We start from the raw sequence: 23,628 nt of genomic DNA on the forward strand, positions 1-23,628 counted from the left end.
CCAACGCAAGATTAGCAACACATGAAATGTTCTACACTACCCACCACCATAAGTATGATATCAATAGTATTGCTAAGGTTTTGAGTAATTGTTATAGCAGCATACAGCGCATCTTTTTGAAATTCCGATCGGCTCGAACAGAAACCCGCTAGGCATACTGCAATATATTCAAGCACTTCAAGAAATATATTTACTTTGAACCGTGATACAGGTGATGCTAAACAGCTAACATTCCAATGCCGACCGGCAGCATTAGCAAGTTTTCAGACTGATAAAAAGCTATTTATGTAACACGTCACACCATATAAGAGTACAAATAAATGTTTACCTGCTCAACGAAAAGTCAGCCGTGTCAGCGTCGGTCTTCAGTCCCAGATCTCGCTGAAGTTTGGTGAACCCTATATTTATCCTACTCAACTTTCGGCGTTCTTCACATTTTCTTTTCGTCTCTGCTTTTTCCTCAAACGACTTTCTCTTCCGTCCTAACTTTCTTGTAGGGGCAAGCAGGGGACGCTTGCTGATGTATTTTTCGTTGTTATCCATTGCTGTCTGATGTGCTACTTAGCTAGCTACCATGTGCGGTCACCTGCTAACGTGCGCGATTCTCATGACGCAGAAGGGGGGCGCGGTCGGGCGTGGTTGGGCGCGGTCGGGGTGGAGACGCGAGCTCCAGGCGGAGTTTCAAGTGTAGCTGGTGATTGGATGAGAGCAGTTGACCAATAGCTTTGCGCTCGCAAAGCTTCCATTGGTCAACTTTTATGTGGCTTTACAGCCAATAGAGTGAATGGATTTTTTTCGTTCTTTTTTCTATTTATATTGTTAGGATTATACTATATAACCATAAACAGCATCTAAACGAGGATATTATTAATGAACAATCTTTGAAATCGTATACCTAGCTTTAAGTGTAAGTTACAGTACAAAATGGCGACCCAACACATTATCAAAATTGCTTATTTTAAAAAATTTGCTTGATATTTTAATACTGTAATAAGTAACAACATCCTTGTTTAGAGTATCATGTTTGTTCATGCACTCAAATAAAAAATACAGGGCTGTTTTAACCCATGTTTGGGTCAAATATGGACAAACCCAACCATAGGTTTTAAAAATGTAAAAAAAAAAAAAAAAAAGTGAGTTTTTGAAGATAAGCATCGATTGGCATGTGATCTGAGGAGCTTCTACCAAGAACATTCACACCAAATGTACGAAAGCCTGTCCTAGGAACAGAAGTCGTTTGCTACACAGACTGGTAATAGTGGTACACACAGGAGTCTTGGGGAATGTTCACCTCTGTATGCTTATTCACATTTGTTTAATGCGTTTATGACTTAATACCATTAATACAGACATCATTGCCAATGAATAACTAACCCAGATGACGACCCAAAGACTTTACAATAAAAACATCTCTGTGAAGAATCTTCTCTCCGCTCCCTGATTCTCTGACCGGAATCCCGTCCATATTTGGCCGCCTCAATCAGCGTATTAGTAGTAGCACGCCTCAGCTACACCAAATATAGTTTGTTGCTAATTATACTGCCAGACTTTGAAGTCAACGAAAACATGTATTGTTTTCTCTTCTCATAATAGTTTAGCAAACTGACATTCAATCAACGTGGAAACGACGTCTCTCATGACATTGAAACAACGTTGATTTGCTCATCGAATTAACGTTGAACCAACGTCAGACGCGTCATTCTTCAAATGTAAATGAAATCGAAAATTGGTTTGCTTTCATAACGTTAAAACAACGCGTTGATTTCAAGTTGATTTTTCGTTAGTTTTGAAAGAATGACGCGTCTGACGTTGGTTCAACGTTAATTCGATGAGCAAAACAATGTCAGATCAACGTTGTTTCGATGTCATATTTCCACGTTGATTCAATGTCAGTTTGCTATCTGCTTATATGTAGCTTGTGCTACAGTTCATTGTGGCTAGTTTGACCTGCTCTTCAGGTAGCCTATCTGAAATACTCAAGGCATTCCGACAAGTGAAAACAACTGAACAAATAGGCAATTAATTGGTGCTTGAATTCTCAACCTTTTATGCTCCCAAAAAGAAAGAATACAATAGTTCTGGTAATGACTGGGTCTGTTGAATAATCAAAGGATGTCAAAGAAAACCGATTTATGTGAACTTTGAAGTCTCCAAGAATCAGGTCCCTGTTCAGTGTATTCGTTGAGAAATAAATAAGCAATTTAAATGAGTGAAACATACGGACACGACGAGACAAAAAGATAGGTTGATGTCGATTTCTTGAAACTTTATGATATAATTAAAACTCTACTTCTCTATGAAGAAAACAAATGGGATTTTATTTCTGGATCCCAACTGTTCAGGTTCAACACACCCTGAAGTCGCATTACCAACGCTAAGATTGTGTGAAAGAAGAGACGAGCAAACGACCCGGTCATTGCTTAGCAGCGAGTTTATTGGTTAAAGCACTGTTTGTGTGTGCAGGAAACACACAAACACGCAGAGAATTGGCATTGAAAACCGCTTACAATCAAAGTGACCACTGAAGGTTTAGCTCAATACGTGTAATGCAAGAGTGATGGACTTGCTGCACGACAGATGAGAGACGAGCTTATTGAGTTCTGCAGTGACGTGAAGCACAAACCGCGATACACGACACCAACCTGCTCATATCCTTCCTACCTGCTGCTTTTCTTGCTTCTGTGAAATTCACAATGAGATGTTCGGCAGAATGGTCAAGCTTCTGGTGATTTCCCACACAGTGATTATTGCTGGCAAGCTCAAAGGACAAAGCCCAGGGTTTCTGCGGGCCTTAGTTCACCCGTACACAGAAAAGCAGGCCATTGAATTACAGCAAAAAGGTCATGGCATTAAATGTTGCATGCATATTGCAAAAAAAAATAAATATCTTCATCTGTCCTGTTTCCCAATAGAAATATCTAAACATCAATAATACAATTTCTTGAGATGCAAATGCAAAAAGTTTATGGTTATAACACAAGAACGAATTTCTCAATTGAACGAAGTTGGTTGGCAGATATTTGTTCTTGCTCATAGGCCTATACATTTCACAGAAAACAAGACTTTCTTTGTCATTTTGAATCAAGTAAATGTTTCTCGATTCTTTTACATTTTTTTTTTTTAATTTACATTGTAAATTTTCTTTTACATTTACAATGAATCTTTAGACATTTGTTCTGGAAAACAAGACCTGCTGATGGAGATCATCTCTCTTGTGCAGTTAGATCAGAAGGTACAGTAAAAGATATATTCTAGAGGTTGAGAGAAGAGCGATTCAAGCTATTTTTGCAATAAAAAGTCATGGATATCTTTTGGAAGTTGTATTCCCGTGTTGCTGACACAACGCATTGAGTCTTTCAGAGAACATATTGATGTTCTCGACGTGATCTTACATGCAGCTTCCCAAAACCTGCAGAAACCCTGAAAGATCACCAGAGCAACCACACACATCATGCGCTATATGCCGAGAGCATGAGAACCAGTGTTGTTTGGGGTCAATAACATCAGATTTGGTATGACTTAAGGCTGCAGTTTTGAATTCAACACAAGCTTTTAAAAGCTTAAAAGGATAGTTCACCCAAAAATGAAAATCACGTCATCATTCACTCTCCTGGTGTTGATCAAACAGGCTTGATTTTTCATTTTTGGGTGAACTATCTCTTGAACAGTACAAACCATCACCCTCTTCCATCATGTGGAAAAGCATCTCCGGTAATGCTTTAGATTACAGCACGGAAAGAGGAATTTACAGTGTAACTTTTTGTAATTGTAGTGTACCTATAAAGTACTTACATGTAAATATAAGGGAACAATATGTAAAGTTTGGGGAATAAAGGGGTAACAACCAGGAGAATTAAAAAAAAATATTTATACGGTAGCCTAAGTATTATAGAACTAAGGGGTATATATTGTACTATTTTGATACAACAATCTTACATTTGGGAGCAATTTATCGAGAAAATTTACTGCGTACCTTTTTAGCAATTGTGTATCAATACATACTGTAAAGGCCTTTTAAAAATGACAAACATATCTATGCATTTGAGTCCGTTCTCATCCCAAGGCGTCATTTACAACGATTTTGCCATGAGACGCAGATATATATGGGGCAGAAGACGCCTCCTAGTGGTCTAACCCTAACCCTACCATAACCAATGCGTCTCATTTGACGCTAAAGGGTGCCATGTGCGTTGGATGTCTACGCTTTGGCAAAAGAGTCGTATATGACGCCTTGGGGTGAGAATGCGTTGTGCATATATATATATACAGGGTGGCTACAGGTATAAACAATTTAAATTTAAGACTTTTTAAGACTTTTTAATACCACTTCTAAATTAAATTTAAGACCAAACTTACGATGGAAATATAAATTAAAAATGAAAATATACAGTAATATTTCCAAGTAAACACACTGTCTGTTCAAAATGGTAAAATGACAATAACCAATTGTCAATTGCGTACATGCGGTCGCCTGTGGTGGAGTGAAAAGAAATATAGAAGGCGTTTTTATGAATGTCGTGAGCCTTGTATGTATTAAATAATAAAGTATATTGATAAAGGCTTCGATTTAGTTTTATTAAAGGCATAGAACCAGTTTATTTATAGTGTACTGATAATGGTTTCATATAATTAGTTTATTAATTAAACTAATAAAAAGATAAAAAGACTTTGAGATATGTTTGGTAATTGTGCCTTTTAATTTAATAAATTAAAATTAATTTGCTATATTTCAGATCAATATTTGTTTTCCTTAATTTTAATTAACCCTAACTTTATTCTCATTATAAGAATTATAAATAATTGATTTCTATAAAATAATACTACAAACACTTAAAAATAAAGAGAATAGTACCCTTACGTAGAAAATATTCGACCTGGCTGGCAGAACGATGCATCTTTGCGGTGACATGACAAACATATTTAAGACCTATCCAATCTGAATTTAAGACAATTTAATACTTTTTAAGGTCTTATTTTGAGGAAAATTGATTTAAGACTTTTTAATGACCCGCGGCCGCCCTGATATATATATATATATATATATATATATATATATATATATATATATAAAATTTTATAGAAAAAGTGCAGGTGTTTAAGTTTGGCCTAACATGTTTCAAGACAAGAAAAGCTAAGACTAATGCAATTTTTTTTAATACACTGGGAAATATATAGTTTCATGTGGTTACATGGTAAGTGGTGCTTGTATAATAAATAAAGGTTTTTCTGAGTCAGTAAAATAAGATTGTGTATGCATTTTTATTGTACTTAGCCAGTAACTACATGGAACAAGAGGGTAACAAACACCACTTTAATTTACAGCCCGCAATGTCACACATACCCTGTAACTACATGAAACAAGAGTATCTTTCCCCAATATTTAAGCAAAAGTTGCAATAGTTTTCGTTTTCAGAGCACTTTTGTTAAAAAGATGACTTTATAAATGCATAGATATGTACCTTGTAATTTTTAAAAAGCCTATACAGTATGTACTGGTTCACCTTTATTTCAAAAAGGTATGTTCTTGCTAAATTTATATCATAAATAGTAGAATAAGTTCCCCTTAGTTTTATATATTTTTTATTCCCCTGGTTGTTGCCCCTTTATTCCCCAAACTTAAAATATTTTTCCCTTATACTTATATTGTAAGTACGTTATAGGTACACTATAATTACCGAAGGTTAGGCTGAAAAATCGCTTTAATTACACATTACTTTCCGGGCTGTAATCTAAAGCGTTGCCGCATCTCCTTTCCGTTTCACACAACAGAAAATAAATCATGACAAAATAGTGATTTTGGGTGGAGTATCCCTCTGCGCTCTAAAAGTTGATGTCTAAAACTTTCATTTATACGTGTAAACAACGCATTCTCATCCCAAAGCGCCATATACGACGCTTTTGCAAAAGCGTAAATATCCAACGCACATGGCACCCTTTAACGTCTAATGAGACGCTTCGGTTATGGTTAAGTTTAGGTATGGTGTAGGGTAAGGGTTAGACCACTAGGGGGCGCCTTCTGCCCAAATATATCTGTGTCTGATTTTACGTTAAAGGGTGCCATGTGCGTTGGATATTTACGTTTTTGCAAAAGCGTCTTATATGGCGCTTTGGGATGAGAACGGGCTCGTGTAAACTAGTTCAGACTGTATAGTCTGATTAGAATATTTTTTACAAACGCCTTGTAAAACACTCACTGCAAGATCCCCATGCACACACACCTGAACGCTGACCAGTCTGCGCTAATGTTGCGGTGTTGCTTGGCAACCGTACACTGGACCGGACAAAATGACCAGCCAGTTGCTTTTCTTTTTACATTGTTATAATTATTAATAAATGTAGCTATTTTTACAATATTGCCGCCACCTCTATAAACGCAATGTGTACATTCTGTTGTCTGGAATACCTGATTGTGACTGAATAATGGCAGCATTCGGTGATTCGAACATGTTTTAGTGATGACGCAACAGTGAATAATTGATCCAGACAACCAACAATTCTACAAATTTAAATAATTTCAACTTTCAACACTTATTTATTTGGTAAGCGCCCAGGAACAGTTCTGCTTCACGTCGGTGGTTTATTCTGCTATACGCCTTGATGACACACCATTCGAGACTGTGTCACACTGATTTGACCACAGGACATCCCATAATCGCGGTGAAGTCCTTCTAACATGGCCTCATCACTCATCTTTAGACAGAATTATGCAGTGGGCAGCACATGCTTCAGCTGAAAACACAAGCCGCTACTACTGACATGGATTTGTAGAGCAAAGGGATGCCTGCACATGATGAAGCGGTGAATTATGCTTTAATAACAGGCTGGATTCAGCACAACGGCCGACCCTGTGTTGTGTTTACAATACGCTGAGATGCACAAATAATCCAACTGACTGTAATACTGAAGTCATCACAAGAATCGAAAAGAAAAACAAACAAAAAACTGCATTCACGCAACTCTCAAACTGCAGGCAAGAATATCTCAGCACAAGCCCAATCCCACTTTTCCTTTTTAAATAAAAGAATCTGATCAATACGGTCCGTCTTTCATGACCGTCCGACTGTAAAAGTTATGGAAATTGAGCATTTATAAATGCTCTCCTCAGTGAAGTCCATGTGTGTGTGTGTGTGTGTGTAAGTAGTGTGTTGAGTATCCCCAGGTCATCCTTTCAAAGCTCATCCCTAAAAAAAAAAGAAAACAGAGAAAATAAAGTTACTATGGACATCAAAGACACACAAAACATCACTTATATGTGTTAACAACTCGTGCAGAAATCAGTTTCAGCAATCTTGAAGGTATTAAGGGATAGGCTGTGTTCAAACTGCACACAATTAGATTCTTCAAATCCGATCATTAGGACTGATAGTCTGCACTTTGTCTCTGATGTCATGAGTGGTGCAGGCGGGACATCACTTTGCAGGCCGAAACGCTGAAGCGAGTTTTAGCACTGCTGGGTCAACAGGTTTTTTGAATGGGTTTTGTTTAAATGGCTGAAATAAGGTCTGTAGTGAACACAAGCTCAAGACACTTTCAGGTTTTATTCTATGACAGATCAGCATTACCCCACTCGTTTGATTTGCTTAAGCTGTTGCGTGTCGTGAACAAGGCGAATGCGAACAAGTGTCTAAATGGGACTAGAGTCTGTCGAGGAGATTAAACGTCATCACACTGACCCGGTAAACTCAGTCCCACTTTACAGCCTCGATATGCTCATAACTGTGCTCTTACAAACTATTCCAGCTTGGAGTGAGGGTGACGCTGAGCTCATGGGTGTACTTTATAGCCTACCTTTAGCTTTTTACTTACAGAAACTGCATTTACACTGTAAAAAATATTGTTGGTTTGACTTAAAAACTAAGTAACCTGGTTGCCTTAAAATTTTAAGTTGATTGAAGTGGAAAAAGTGAGTTAATACAATGAAGGAGATTGATTTAATCATCAGAAACTCAAAATAACAAGTTATCGGAACTAAATAAATTATTTAAGTTGATTTGACAAAAGAAAAAAATGTTGTGATAACAAATCTTGAAAATATTGTTTTTTTTACAGTGTAGGCTTCAAAACTCATAAAAGTTGTGTTCATCCATTATAATTATCTCGATGGACAAAATGTGCAAGTACAATAAACTTCTCTTGATCACAGAGCTTGTTTTTAGCAATAAGCCTATGGGAAAATCCTATTGGGCTTTTGACAAGGTGACGTCACACCTGCATCACTATAGGATTCAGACTTGTACATATCTGGTCGATATGATGATGTAGGCGACAACACGAGGCCTGAAATGGTCAGTTCGGAGGCATTTTTCCACTGCATTTGCACCATGTAACAAAGGTGCATTATTTTACACATTCACATCTACTGTATATAAGGCAGGACACACGTCACAATGGCATGTGTCTAACAGGGTGGACATTTGAAGGCTAAATTAGCTATTGTGCTACGGTCAATAACTAACATTTACCATTTCAAGGTATTGAGTTTTAATTGATGTCAAGGTTGGGTTAAAATGTGTTAAAGCTGTCAATAGAGGGAATGCATTGACGTCACGAACAACCCCCCTCAGCCTGACTGAGCGGCAAAAGATCTGCTGCGTGACTGGATTTAATAGGGGAAACTGCGAAAATGCGACTAAAACGAACAATTTTATCAATTTAAACTAACTGTCGGACTCAATATAGTGTTCCTTACAACTTACTAAAGATCCAGTGATCCATGGATATTGACATGCAGGCAGGAATCGTGTTGCCTGACATTTATGTTTGCCTGATTTCCACACCGGGGAAATAAAAGCAATGTAGACCTAAACATTAAGCAAATTTGCCTGTGAACGCTTTATATAAAGGTCTAAATCCGGGTGATCACTTATATCAGTGTTATATATGGCCTATATATATATATATCATATCGTCCAGCCCTAAAACTTTATAGTGTTTATTAAAAAACATCCAATAATGCAGAATATGCAATGATAAATATTTAATGATGAGTTGTTAATATATACAACAATACAAAATATCTGGGTATGGTTTTACAGCTAAATTCAGCATATTGACTCAAAACGATAACTGCAAATCCAGCTTTCGCTGACTGGAGTCCAGTTGTTTCTGTGAATTGCAGCGATTCATTTGCTCCTCTTTCTATAGCAGTCTGTAAAAATATACCTCAGATCTAGTTGTGCAGTCAATCGCAAAGCTCTTTCCCACTTTATATGTGTTGTGTTTGTTTTTTTTACGGGATTCACGCTGAAAACAAATACAGCCGCTCAGTCTTTTTGCCACTCACTGTGAGGAACTGCAGGCACTCCGGCCGACGGTGACGTCACGCGCATCCCCTCTATACTATATTTAAAGGGTTAGTTCACCCAAAAATGAAAATTCTGTCAGTATTTACTCACCCTCATGTTGTTCCAACCCCGTAAGACCTTCGTTCATCTTCGGAACACAAATTAAAATATTTAAGATATTAAGATCGCTCCTGCATACTAGTCCATAGGCTTCTTGAGGGACTGGCTCTTGCTGTCCTCGAAAAGTCATTAAAGACATCGTTAAAATAGTCCAAGTGACTACAAGGGCTCAATCTTAAGTTTATCAAACGACGAGAACACTTTTGTGCGCAAAACAACAACAAAAATAACGACTTTATTTCAACTATTCACTTCCTTCTCCATGAGCCTGTAAGTCAGTTAACGTAGTGTGATTGCGTAAAGCTACGTCACACGTAGGCTCACTATTGGTCGACGCTGGTCATGTGTGTGTGATGCGTGTGACGTACAATAACAGAAGCTTACGCTATTAAACTAGTAACCTGACTCGCGCAGAGGGAGAAATAAACGAATAGTTGAAATAAAGTCGTTAGTTTTTTTGCGCACAAAAGTGTTCTCGTCGTTTGATAAACTTAAGATTGAGCCCCTGTAGTCACTTGGACTATTTTAACGATGTCTTTAATGACTTTGAGGACAGCAAGAGTCATTCCCTCAAGAAGCCTATGGACTAGTATGCAGGAGCGATCTTAATATCTTAAATATCTTAATTTGTGTTCAGAAGATGAACGAAGGTCTTACGGGGTTGGAACAACATGAGGGTGAGTAAATACTGACAGAATTTTCATTTTTGGGTGAACTAACACTTTAATAAAAGATCTCAGGGTTTTTTGCTGAAACCCTCACCAGATCGGAGTCTGATCTGCTTTAAAAGCATCGGATTTGAGCCACCAGAGTGAACAAAGCCACAATGCCAAGCCTAAACCGGTTCTGATGTGTTCATGCTTTCACTTCACATCATTCAGAAAGCATTTTTAGGGGAAAAAACTAAAACAAACTAAAACAAGCTCATTCCAGCGGTAATTTTGTAAAAACATTGTAGTATGTTTTTGGTCAAATCAGGCTGGAGGGTTAAAGTAAACAAAAGAAAGAAAACTGTGCATCTGTTCATCATGGTATGGAGCAGCGAAACAGATGTCAAGCGGCAAACGCTCTGTCTGCTGCCCCGGCCCACGCGCTTCACCTGTGCCCTAGAGGAGAGGGGGGACAGAGGACAGAAGTCACTTCCACCTTGACCACTGCTTGTCTTTGTCTGTTAAAGGCACGTAGATCACGCCCATCAGCGGCTTCATTTTGGTGCTGCCATCCTCCAGCTTGTCGTACTGCTCCAGCATCTGGTTCCCCCCCGCGGGGCCGACGGGCAGGATCAGACGCCCGCCTGGCTTCAGCTGGTCCAACAACTGCAACACACACACACGTGAAGGGCATGTCATACTTCACCCTAAAATCATAAGAAATATACACATGACTCTGATGGAAAACTAATGAGAATCACTACTGAGTATTATCAAAGTCCTTTTCATACAAGTAATTCAACCCGGCGGCCATGTTTGAAACGCCTCTTGCGCAGCTGTTTCCGTCATACAAGTGCAGCTCTTGAAGCTCTTCGAATAGGGAAACCAAATCTGTTCACCAAGCGTGATTAAATTTCATATTTGAAATCAAGATCATTTAAAATCAAGCAGTGATGCGATGACTTTACCACTCAGTGTAGTGTTGTCAAAAAACTCCGTACTTCGGTACCAAGTCGGTACTAAAAAAAAAAAAAAAAATGTTACGGTACCAGCTTTTCTAGGTACCGAATACCAGGTTAATCCAGTTCTAGACGCGCTGTCTGAAAGGTGCACAGTTGCGTCCTCTTCATAACGCTGATATGTCTCTCTCTCTCTGAATCCACTTGTTGACACGAAAGGAGGAAAGAGCCACATATGGAAATATTTTGGATTAGGCTAATGTCACGTTGCCATAAGAGGCCGATTACATGCAAATTCGCAATTTCAAATATAGGCGCGAGGCAAGCGCGCTCATAATAAAAACTCGTTGCATAGCAACGACAGACGCCGCGTGAGAGCAAGCGCTTTGGAAAGAATAAGCACGCGCAAAAATATAATAATAAAAAACACGCGCGATATGTGAACGGCCTCTAAAGTGCTTTCGGGGTAGTTTTACGAGTACATGAGCACAGTAGTATCCACCCGACACCAGAGTACTGGTATTAGTATTGTCATTTAATGTCAGTGCCAGTTCAAGGCGTATTCTTGCTTTTATAACTCAGCAGGTTTAAAAAGCCTTTTCAAAATTAAATATGAATGCAGTTTTAGATTAAATAAAAGGACAGTCAAGTCAAATAAAACATGTTTTTTCTCCTGTAGCCTATAGTTTGGTAATGCTACAATAAGATACCATTTATCAACATTAGCTACTTCACATCAACACATTGAGTGAACAATATATTTTTACAACATTAATTAATGTTTGTAAATGTTATTTAATAGAAACACTTGATTGTTCATGTTTGTTCACTTCATTCATTGTGCATTAAATAAATGTTAACGGATTAGAACTTTACAAACAACTTTAAAAATGTGTTAGTGTATACTATTGTTTATTTTAGGTCATTTTATCTAATTTTTTTCTAAAGTGTTTATAATACAAATGTACAGTTTCCATACTTGTAACCGTGATAAACACTTAAATATATGGAAATTTAAACTAAGCTTTGGTACCGAAATTGGTACCGAGAACTGTGAATTTTTAATGGTATTGGTACCGAATACTGAAATTTTGGTACCGTGACAACACTAACTCAGTGATTGGCTGTTATTTAGAAGGGACTTTCTAAAGACCGCCAAATTGCACATTACGCCTAGTTCACACTACATGATTTTAAAACGTCAGGCTGAACCGTGCGGTTCACACTACATGACTTGTTCTCCGTGAAATCGGGAGTGTTCAAGTTGTTGAGCTGTTCACACCACACGACGCAACGTGATTGATCCGCAACGAGTTGACAACTCTATCACCCAACGATTCTACAGGGGTTGGACAATGAAACTGAAACACTGGCCAATGTTGGAGGTTTCACATCTATATGCCTGGCGGCCAATCTTCAGAGTGAAGCACGGGTGGATCGGTAATGGTTTGAGCTCCAATATCATGACAATCCTGATTGTATTTGATGGACACGACACTGCCGAGGACTACCAAACCCTTCTGGAGGATCATGAGCACCTGATGCTCAAACCGTGTATCAGCATGATCATGCACCAACACACACAGCAAGACTTGTGACAGAAGGGTTTGATGAAGATGAAAGAGACGTTGAACATGCACAGTCACCAGATCTGAATATTATTGAGGTGTTTTGGAGGAGCGAGTCCACCAGCATCATATAGTGACCTGGACACTGTTCTGGAAGAGGAACGGCTCATAATCCCTCTGGTCACTGTGAAGGACTTCTATCTGTCAATTGGTGCTGTATTTGGATGCAAAATGAGGCCCTCACCATTCTAACAAATCATTGTGTTGTAAAACCAGGTGTTTCAGTTTCATTGTCCAACCCCTGTATGTTGTCTATTGTGCAGCGCAAATCAGTTTGGTTTGTGGAAACACATGCTTAATTGTCATCATAAAGCCGAAAATCTTAATGGTCCTAAACAAGGCTTTATTTCATTGATGCAAAATAGAATTTCTTTCTTTTTTTATCTGGGGGTGGAATAACGACAATAATTCAACCACACAGAGCAAGACATAAACCCACTGACTTCAAACCTTAAAAAAATGAACACTAATTATTCACCTTGATAATAATTCTCCAAACCTTTTTTACTGAGGAACACAAACAAAAATATTTTTGGAAGTGGAAGATTTGTAAATAAAATTGTGTTCCAAAGATAGAAAAAGACCAAATCCAGAACATGTCTCAGATGCAGGGCGAATAAATGATGACAGAATTTTAATATCTGGGTGATTAAAGTTTCTGTTTAAGGTGCAAAGTGTATTAGTGATCCGAAGGACACATACTGCTTGTGGCACTGTGGGGGCTGCGGCTCCGACATGTATGGCATCATAAGGTGCTTCTTCTGGATGGCCCATTCTTCCATCTCCGACTGCACACACACACACACACACACACACACACAGTATTACAAAACACCGCAGCTGAGCCCATTTAACAGTTCTGTCCCTATAGTGTACTGCCTCCCTCTGAATATAACACACTGCCAACTGATAAAATTAACTTATCGCACACTTTTATGGCAATCTGAAAAATGGATTTATGAAAATATTAAATATAAAAAAAGAAATGTTTATAAAAAAAGGTGATAAACTTATTTCCTAGCTGCAAGTATTATTTAAGTTTTTTAGTAAAAATCCTACTTTTTCAGAACTCTAAATTCTAATTTTATTTTCAGGAAGCAAAAATGGTAACACTTTATTTGAAGGGGTGTGCATAAGACTGTCATGACACTGTCATAAACATGACATACCACCTGTCATGAACATGAAGGAGTCTTTATGAATGTTTATGATTGTTGTCATCAAGTGTCATTCTGTAAATTATGACACATTTAATGCAAAGTTGACATTGTTTAAAATGTCTTTGTTATGACAACTTGACATTAACCAAGAAATCATAACTAGTCCAACGTGTTCCACTTTACTTGAGGTAAGGGGAAATATTAATGACACTGTTGTTAAAGCATTTGACAGTGTAATAACCCTTAATGACATCTTTATAACTAGTACAATGTGTTTCACTTTACTTAAGGACAAGTAAAATATTAATGAAAGAGTTATAATGGTGTCATGACGGCCAAAGTCAAAACCAACCATGACATATGACAGGGACAGGGTGATGTAATGTTAACACAAAGCTAAATAACTTCTTTAAGTTTGATAATTAGGCCTGTTATGACATATTTGTGACAGGTTGACAGGTTATGATTTCTTTGTTAATGTCAAGTTGTCATAACAAAGACATTTTAAACAATGTCAACTTTGCATTTAAAGTGTCATAATTTACCGAATGACACTTAATGACAACAGTCATAAACATTCATAAAGACTCCTTCATGTTCATGGCAGGAGTTATGTCATGTTTGACAGGTGTTATGTCAGTCTTATGCACACCCCTTCAAATAAAGTGTTACCGCAAAAATTAAGTTTTCTTCAAGTTTTCAATTACGTACTTTGAGACAAAAGTTCGGTCTCCTTTTGTCCAAATGGAAATTTGGCATTTTTTGGGTCTTATTTCCAGAACGCATTCATATGCGTGCTTATCAGTGGTTGTTTTCCCCCTGGTCTGCCACTACATGTATTCATTCATGTCTACATACACAACGGCCTGTGTTCAATCAGTTCAGTACACGTGCAGTCGCACTGCTTTCAGACAAAGCTTAAGTCTAGTCTCAGACTAAAATGCATGTTTGAGCTCTTTTAACTGAAATCAACTTACACTTACAATCTTAAAATATGCCAGTGCCAATGTTTATTTTCTAAGGCACATTTATAAAAGTTACTTAAATGTCCTAATTGAACAAAGGCCTAATCCCGTCTTAATCTAAGCCCTGTCTGTGGAACCAGGACTATAATAATGTTCTGATGTTTAAAATAGGTTTTAATATTAAATGAACTTAGTTTTTTTTCCGTTTAAACGTATTATCTGCTAATTTTTTTAGATATTAATATTTAATTTCTGACAACCACTGATTTATAACACATTATAACGAACATGATGTAAAACAATGAGAGAGAGATTAAAGATGTGGACAAACCGAGGAGTCTGATTCTCCCTGAAGAGATCAAACTAGGGTCGTCCTTCTTCACATTAGTTTCTGAATCTTCCACCAGCTCCTTTATATGATCGATGCCAATCACCTTCCCCTTCGGCCCGACCTGTAACACACCACAACACATCCGCTGGAGTGCACACAGACTACGGGTATACAAACTGCTAGAAGTAAACATGTAGGCATGAAATACAAACACAATATTCATCCATATCTAATAGTAGAGTTATTACATTTATTCATTTTTACATGAATCCCTTTTGCAACAATATATAGTTGTAGGAGTAAATAATTGTATTTTTAAAGAAAACCCCAAAAATGTAGGTCTCTAAATGTGTTCTAGGGCTGCAACAACTAATCGATAAAATAGATTATAATCGATTATGAAAATCGTTGTCAACGAATGTCATTATCGATTAGTTGGTCTGATTACGTCACGGGGATTGTTTACATGCTACATGTGCTTCTTACATGCGCTTCATGAGGCACACTCGCAGTCTCTCTCCCTCGCCGCTCTACCGTCTCGCGCGCGCAACACGGACGGTTTGGAGCACATTATCTTCTGTCTCGCATGCGCGCTCTTGATTCCGTGAGTTTGAGCTAATTTTTTTTCACTAAATGTTCAGACTTTATAAAATTATTGTATAAAATAAAATTATTATGCACTTGTTGTGATATTTCTAGGCTAAGTTTTGCTGAGTTATCCACTAATCTAGTTTACAATAGCATTTTTGTCATAGGTTATGGTCATACTGTATATATATTTTTTTTTATTTGTTGTTTTTCTTGATAATGAAGTTGTCTTTATTAAGTAGATTGTTTAACACACAAAAAAATGTGGTTTTTAGGGTTTTATTTAGTTATAATAAACAAAAAAATGTAATATATATTTTTTTTATCCGATTAATCGCAAATAATAATCGTTCGATTAATCGATTATCAAAATAATCGTTAGTTGCAGCCCTAATGTGTTCATTTATTTTTTGCAGGTTCGGTCCTCTGTACCACTACCACACACACACACACACACACACATTTACTAATTTACATGCTATGATTGTTTGCATTGCATTCCATTCCAATTCATTGAACGGAAAAGTGAATTGCAATCCCATGTGTGCGACAGGAAGTGAAGTGACTCACCATTCTGGCGAAGCAGACGGAGAGGATTCCCGAGCCGGATCCGACATCCAGGGCCTTCGCTCCCTCATACAGGTGATCGTGGAGCAGCTCTAGAGCGTATGCGTGCTGCAGCACACAGATGAGGGTTCATCAGCGCCTCAAACAGGACAACACCGGCTATTACACATCATGATAACCCACAGAAGCGGTTTAACTTACCATATGTGGTGCACTGATTGTTGCTTGGTAACCTGTACGAAATTACAAAACAGACCTTCATGCCAAAAAGAAAACACATCAACAGAATCACCAGACTAACACCGAGCACGTTCACACACACACACACACACACACCAGACCTCTGAGAACTTTCTCAAATCAGCTTATCCACAAGTTTCCGAGGGGCGCTCCTGGAAAAAATAAAGTGGGTGAAACTTCCGGTGAGGCGGCGGAAGTAGCATTTCAATGGTATTTTGTGTGTTAGTTAGCGAAGAGGCTAGCTGTTTTTCGGATAATTATTTTACTATTTAAAGACGCAAATCTTTATGAGAGATGTCGTTACGGAGCTCAGGGACAACATGTGCTGTTCGCGGTTGTACGTATAACCGGACTAAACTAATTCAGTGGCTTAAACGGGATTGTTTTGAACATAAGCTGAAAACGAAATCAGAGCGATCCTGCCAACGACTGTAGTTTCCATCACCTCCCAAAACACGACGAATCTTCCTGTGTACATTTGTTTAAATTCTTAATATTCTATAAACTCTCTCAGCATGTGTTTGGCTGTTCGCTACTGATGTTACAGCTAAACTCAGGATCAAAGCCTGTGTTGACAGAATACCAAATGTGCCAGTTAATGTATTCAAGCAGCACATTCATTTATAATTTTGAATAAACTCCAAAGCACAATGACTAAGTGTGTATTTTATATTTTAATTGTTTGTCAGCTCGCACAACTGTCTGTCACCATGCCTTGATGAGTATTGATTATTAATAATGTTATTATAATACAGTACTCCCAATCAACTACTGCGGAGGGTAAAGGTACTGTTATTTCACCCTTTTGAATTTCGTTGAGGTTGTGTTCCCACATCGTTAGCTAGTTTGGATCGCTATAACTTGAATGACTGTCAACTGTTGAATGAGCGAGTGTCAAGCATGTCAAGTCGCGCTTTGTTTACTTCTAACCGGAAAACGGGCCCACTTTTGAAGCAAGGCCTCATGGGGCGTAGGAAACTTGTGGATTGAATCGACCTGTCGTCAGGTCAATAACCCAACAACCACGTTAAATCAGGTTATTTTCCCGTGACGACGTCAGAACGTAATACTCTGTGTATCCGTCTCTGAGTATTTCATTTGTTATGTCGGCTGTGGTGTTAAATTAATTAAGCATTACAAACTGAAGAAGAGTATTGCAACATGTCAGCGGGAAACCGAGACCCCATTTACACCTGGTATTAAAATGCGATCTGTATCCAGATAAGTTATCCGGATAATAAAAAAATGCATGTTAATGCAAGGTTGTGATCGGATCTGCCTGACCACATCTGGAGCTAGCCTGGCTCGCTTTGTGTTCGGACCTTTACTAGGTGTAAATGCAATCCGTACGACGTGATGGCATTCGTACAGCTGATTTCCCGCCACCTCAGGTGTCACTCTGGAGGACCGAGATCCAAACTCAATGTGGATAACGAGAACGCATTCAAAATACAAGTTGTAAATGCAAAGGTAAGATCAGAACACTTATTATCCGGATAACTTATCTGGATACAGATCTCATTTTAATACCAGGTGTAAATGGGGTCCTAGGACTCATGTATTATCCTCTCATGCAGTTACCCATGCAGCATTTTGACTGTAACGCTTCTGCTTCAAGAGAAGAGTATGCGATACATCTCCTCCTCCTCCCTTACTGCAAAACTCTCGCTCTGTCTGGATGCACTGTAAGGTGCAGTTATCCTCAACGTCATTGCTGAACATCAACCCAAACAAACATTCATTCATTGATCATTCAGCATCTTCACGAAAAATAGAGCCAAGATGATGAACAAACAAGTAAAAAACTCAAAAAATGAACATACATACACAAATAAATACAAACAGTTGTTAGTTGCCAACAGCTCCAGACACACATCATGACACTCAAACCTCAGTGTTACTCACATGTGGACCCGAATCAACGCAACGTCGGCGCCTGTTTCAGGCCTTGCCGCTTTCGCTCTCCAGCGCTGGAAAGCTTTGCTAATATTAACACGGATCCTAAAGCTCTGGTCCAGACATAACCTTTCATTTCCAGTGATTTCTTCTGAGCTTTTCTCTCTTGTAATGTCTCTCGGCCATCTCTCTTTCTACAGTCTTTCCTCCACCATCATCATACGCCCCTTAATGCTGATTGGCTACACGTTTGTTGTTGCGTCGGTCCGACCAAATTTCAAATATCGCTTACCACACCTTTAAATCCACAGTTAGGACGCGTTCTTGTCACATATCACACACACGCACTTCCATAAGCTGACAGAAAGTAGGCTAATGCGTTTACATGCAGGGCAGAATCGAAATAAGGGCCAAAAACGCGTTGCCATGATCACGTGCACTGTGTTAGAACCCGACCGATAAAAGGATTTTGAAGGCCGATACCGATACAAATATTTGTTGGTTCTAAAATTCGATATTCCGATATATCGGCCGATATTTTTTTTTTTCAGAAACGCGCAACAAAACATTAACAGATTTCCCTAACATTAGTTATTTGTAGTTATTTTAGAGTTTTAACTAAAATAATATGATAATGCATTATCATATTATTACAACAGAACAGTCTGATGATAGTGGCATTAGCTAGCTTTGTGGTTATTGCCATAATTTAGCAATAACGTCATACTGCAAATTGTAAAATATACATTTTCAATATAACAGGCCAAGGAGAGATGATACGTCTCATTGCTATAACTGTCACACACTATTAAAGAAATACTTCAGTCACATAGTCAAAAGTTAAAAGGACAGTCAGTCAACTACACTGTAACAACGTAACGTAATTATTACTAGCTAATCCCGCTTCACTCTCGGCTTATTTAACAGCAGCAAAACTGGACATGAGTCAAATTCTGTCATGCTTATTTGAGATCAGAAAACTGATGTGGATGTTCTTTTAATTGTTATTCAAGCAATGTATGTCTCGTGACCAACTCAACGAGTGTTGCCAACAGGGACTGTGTAGAGTGCCCTCTGGTGGACAAACTATACAACTCCAACACTTATGACATGGTTCAAGCGTGTTTCGTCCATTTTTATTTTATTTTTGAAATATTCATTTATCGGCCATTATAAATGCCGATACCGATATTTTGGAAAATGCCTAATATCGGTCGATAATATCGGCATGCCGATATATCGGTCTGGCTCTACTGTACACTAGGGCTGGGTAATAAATATCGATTTCTCGATATTAATCGATTCTCATTTTTACGAACCGATATCGATTCTTAAGTCTCAAGAATCGATTAGTCATCCTGTTTCATTTGAATGAATGGGACATTGTATCGCGGCTGCGCACATCCAAAAAGTCGCAATAATCTTTGTCCTTTGTTACTACTGATATGAAACAAAGTCTCAATTTTCAAATTACATCCATTTTCTTTTGAAATTCAAAAACATAAATAACGTTTTGGCGCTGTGGCGTGAGATCACTCTGGCGCAGCTCCAGAGAAGCAGCAGCGCTGATCTCTCTTCCGGGTTAATAATACCAGTCACAGCGCGAAATAAACATGAATGAGCATCTGAAAGTGTGTTAAAAGATCGAGTATAACTTATCTAAATCCGTATCATGTCACATTGATCCGCCAATCAGCGTTTTAACCGTGGAAAGACGTCAGTTAAACAGCTTGTAATCAATGTCATGTATCGTCATATTTACCTCAGAAAACCCACATAAACTCGTTAGTCAGATAGAAAAAAATAACTCTAGAGAGGAGCATTTTGCTAAATATATACACTATATTACAAATGGATTATAATCTTAAAGTTCTTCAATATTTAATGCATATTTTAATAAATCTGGCAAGTTTTTATGACAGCCACCATTTAAATGTTTATATTTCATATAATCTTCTTATTATAAAAATAAATAAAAGTGTAATTTAAGTGATTCATTCATTATTACCTTCCTATTAGGCTAATGAAGCCTAGTAGGCTACAACTAGTCTCCCATAGTTTACAGCATTAGTTAAGAGATTTAATTCCCTTGAGAAAAATTGCCATTTATTGTAACTGATATCCAAAATAATCGATATTGAATCGAATCGAATCGTAATCGAAATCGAATCGAAAGCTTGTGAATCGAAATCGAATCGAATTGTGAAATTTGTCTTAATACCCAGCCCTACTGTACACTGTGTGTATTATTGAGCATAACCGGGTTAAGAGCGTGCATGTAAACTCACTCTACCATAGGTCAACATCTAACCTTTTAGGGCACCCTTTAACGTCAGTTAGATGATGGTTTCTAATCCTAACCCTACCCCAGACCTAAACCTACCCGCGTCATCTAACTGACGCTAAAGATAAAGCGTCAGTTGGATGACGCCCTAGGATAGCATCATCTAACTGACGTTAAAGGGTGCCCTAAAACGTGGGTCAAAAGCGTCTGTCAGATGACGTTTTTGGATGAGACTGTGTTGCTTCAACACTAGTGCACGCATCACCTCAACACACAATCATCTTTATTAAAGGGGACCTATTATACCCTTTTACCAAGACTTGACTCTGTTTTTGGGGTGTAGTAACTAGAGTATGCTTTCATGCTTTATTGTTCAAAAAATGCCTTAATTTTCACATATTTTACATTATAATAGCTGCTGTCTCCCCAGTCTGATTTTCAATGAAGTGAAAATGTGCTGTGACAAACAGTGGTCATCCTTAGTAACCATGATGACATCACCCATAGCAACGAGATCAACCCCACCCTTTCTCTTAGCTTAAGTCTTCTCTCTCTATTTCCACAGTAAAATTGGTCTCAGCTTTGTTAATGGGTTTAAGAGAACACCTAGGAAGATTAACTGCTAAAATGCTTTGTGAGTACAGCCCCAGATCCAGTAGCTATCCAATCAGAAAAAAAGGCCCTTTATTTCAGACAGACAGAAAATAAACTGGCTGAATTAGCTGTGCGCACTAGCAGCAAAAACAGAAACCGGGAGTTTCATCAATGGGAAATGAGTCTGAATGCACTTTGGCCACATCGGACCCTGGAAGTGTAGACTATAACGAGAGCAACACACCTGTAGATGACATTGTGTCAAAAAAATTATAACTAGTTGGACTGGAGCTTACCTATAGATTGTGGCGAGTCCATATATGGATTGCATTTGGAGAAATGAGCACGGTCTGTGGCCAACATGACTTCATATACACGGTCCGATTTAATGATCCCATTCTCTGGATAAAAACACACACATTCATATAGGTTATACCCGTTTCATATGCATAATGGTGTATATATAAGCTTTTTCAAGAGATTTCCAATGGGACTCAGTTGCAGCTTCACAACACTTGGTGATTGTGTGTTTGAACAACATTCTTTAAATCATCATTCACTCAGTCAATTCAATGTCATTCAGGCAATCATTCATCATTTGCGGAGCAACAAAACCGTGCGGCATGCCAGCAATCCTACGCCGGCATTCAAAACTTGCATACTATTAATAACAGTCTGTGCGTATCAGTAAATACTACATATTTACACTCACAGATGGACGTTCTGAGACCTTAATATACATTTATTTAACTTAAATTGAATTATATATTTAAGGCTTAAGGGGAAATAGAATCGTTCCTTACTGTTCTTAGTACGTTCGTACTTGATTACCTTTTTAATCCAAAGTGACCTTACTAAAGGTCTTAGGTCTTTCTTAGCTCTTAGGACTAGGAGTTTGTTCCAATCGCAAACCCCAAGTATCAGCGACAGTAACAGTGATACTTGAATTAGCAAGCAGCACTAAATATAGCAGACTGACCACTTGACCTCAGAGTAAAGCCAGGACTTCAGGAGGACGGGTTACATGCCATTTGAGTATTACTAGTCTCTCTGGCCAATGGTCAACTAGATTAGTTAAAAATACTAATTATATGAATGGATTAGAGATGCATTCACAGAGATTGAGCCAAAAGAAGAATACATTTATAAAACAAAATCATGTTTGGTTGAATGAGAACTAAACATTACATAAGGAATGTTGTAATAAATCCAGCACTAATATAGGCTATCTATCTAAAACTTTTTTGTTCACAGCATTAATATTAAAGCTCAAAGTACTAAAGTGTGTGACCTCATCATACAGTGACACGTGGTGTGCCACGCCCACTGAACGACTCCTCTAATAAAAACAGCACATGCAAGTCTTAAACGACGAAACATATTTACAATAACCGTTTCTTGCCTTCTCATCGTATATAAACTAAAAACGCCTGCAGGAACGAGTCATTTATAGACTCAAGAGATAAACGCCAAATGTGCTAACTTACTGAGTGACCAATGTGAAGTGAAGAAAACCCACAAGATATCTTTGTTGGAAATATTCACAGAAATGAGCATTACACATATTACCACAGCCATTATATAAACAGAGCAGACGATTTGCATGTGGTTTGATGAGTGACGAACACATATTAGACAGCTAGCAGCTAGCTAACAAAATGAAGCACTGAAGCACAGCGTAAGTTTTAAACAGCAGTCGTGTGCTTGTCTGAAATATCAACACACACACACGCACGAACAACGGTGAGATGCAGTCAGTCACCCCCTGGCATCCTCACACGTACAGCGCACTTTCCCCTCAGATGCAACGCGATGCTAGTTCACACGGAAACGCACTTTCCCTCACCGCACTGAGGTAAACAAACCCCCGTTACTAAGCGAAACGCTGAGCATGACTGCGTTTGCTCTTTTGATCACGCAAGACGGGCTAGACTCACTGCGGAGGTTGTTGACGAGCTCCGCATGGCTCGCTCCTCCGGATTTCCACGCCATTACTGAACACACTCTGCGGATCAGGTAGAGTGCGGCTGTCAGCGCCGCGCCTGCGCACAACGCCCTTCCCACGACCGTTACCACTTCCAGAACCGATACGTCACCAGACATGTCCCGTTACTCCCGTAACGCTCTTAACGGCTCCCCGCTGCATCATTCATTCCGCACAGTCGTGTTTTTAGCCGCATTATGAGATTAGCATATTTGTGTGTGCATTTTCGGGCTTGGCAACTCTAGGTAGCAGTAGCTGTGCTCTGCGCTGTCAGCAGGAGGAAAGCACGAGCGCATAATCAGGCAGGGTGACGTAAGGCATTATGATTTAGCACTTTTTCTCAATTAAAAATTAAATACATCTCTAAACCTAATAGTG

The 23,628-nt window shown here is 38.5% G+C and overlaps 1 protein-coding gene across 2 annotated transcripts; it reads right to left on the reverse strand.

The window, feature by feature from the left end:
• Nucleotides 1-6,791: 6,791 nt before the first annotated feature.
• On the reverse strand, nucleotides 6,792-23,488 carry pcmt1 (protein-L-isoaspartate (D-aspartate) O-methyltransferase). Of its 2 annotated transcripts, none has more exons than XM_039664313.2 (8): nucleotides 23,204-23,488; nucleotides 21,563-21,667; nucleotides 16,454-16,485; nucleotides 16,256-16,360; nucleotides 15,098-15,218; nucleotides 13,344-13,429; nucleotides 10,504-10,720; nucleotides 6,792-7,181 (listed from the first exon to the last, which is right to left on the reverse strand). In XM_039664313.2, exons 1-7 carry the CDS (start codon nucleotides 23,367-23,369, stop codon nucleotides 10,541-10,543), a joined length of 795 nt encoding a protein of 264 aa, XP_039520247.1. In that variant the 5' UTR covers nucleotides 23,370-23,488; the 3' UTR covers nucleotides 6,792-7,181; nucleotides 10,504-10,540. The 2 variants fall into 2 exon arrangements, with proteins under 2 accessions (XP_039520247.1, XP_039520246.1); XM_039664312.2 differs by having other exon boundaries at nucleotides 10,551-10,720; nucleotides 23,204-23,483.
• Between the last annotated feature and the right edge of the window lie 140 nt (nucleotides 23,489-23,628).

This window comes from Pimephales promelas, chromosome 13 (assembly GCF_988280905.1).
Source record: "Pimephales promelas chromosome 13, fPimPro1.hap1.1, whole genome shotgun sequence".
Lineage (NCBI taxonomy): Eukaryota > Metazoa > Chordata > Actinopteri > Cypriniformes > Leuciscidae > Pimephales > Pimephales promelas.

Excerpts from the sequence above, each read along its gene's own strand:
- pcmt1 (XM_039664312.2), bottom strand. The coding sequence starts at position 23,369 with ATGTCTGGTGACGTATCGGTTCTGGAAGTGGTAACGGTCGTGGGAAGG. Across the intron at positions 16,486-21,562 it reads GGACTCGCCACAATCTATAG|GTTACCAAGCAACAATCAGT; the intron begins GTAAGCTCCAGT and ends AATTTCGTACAG. Across the intron at positions 10,721-13,343 it reads CCCCCACAGTGCCACAAGCA|TTGTTGGACCAGCTGAAGCC; the intron begins GTATGTGTCCTT and ends TGTGTGTTGCAG.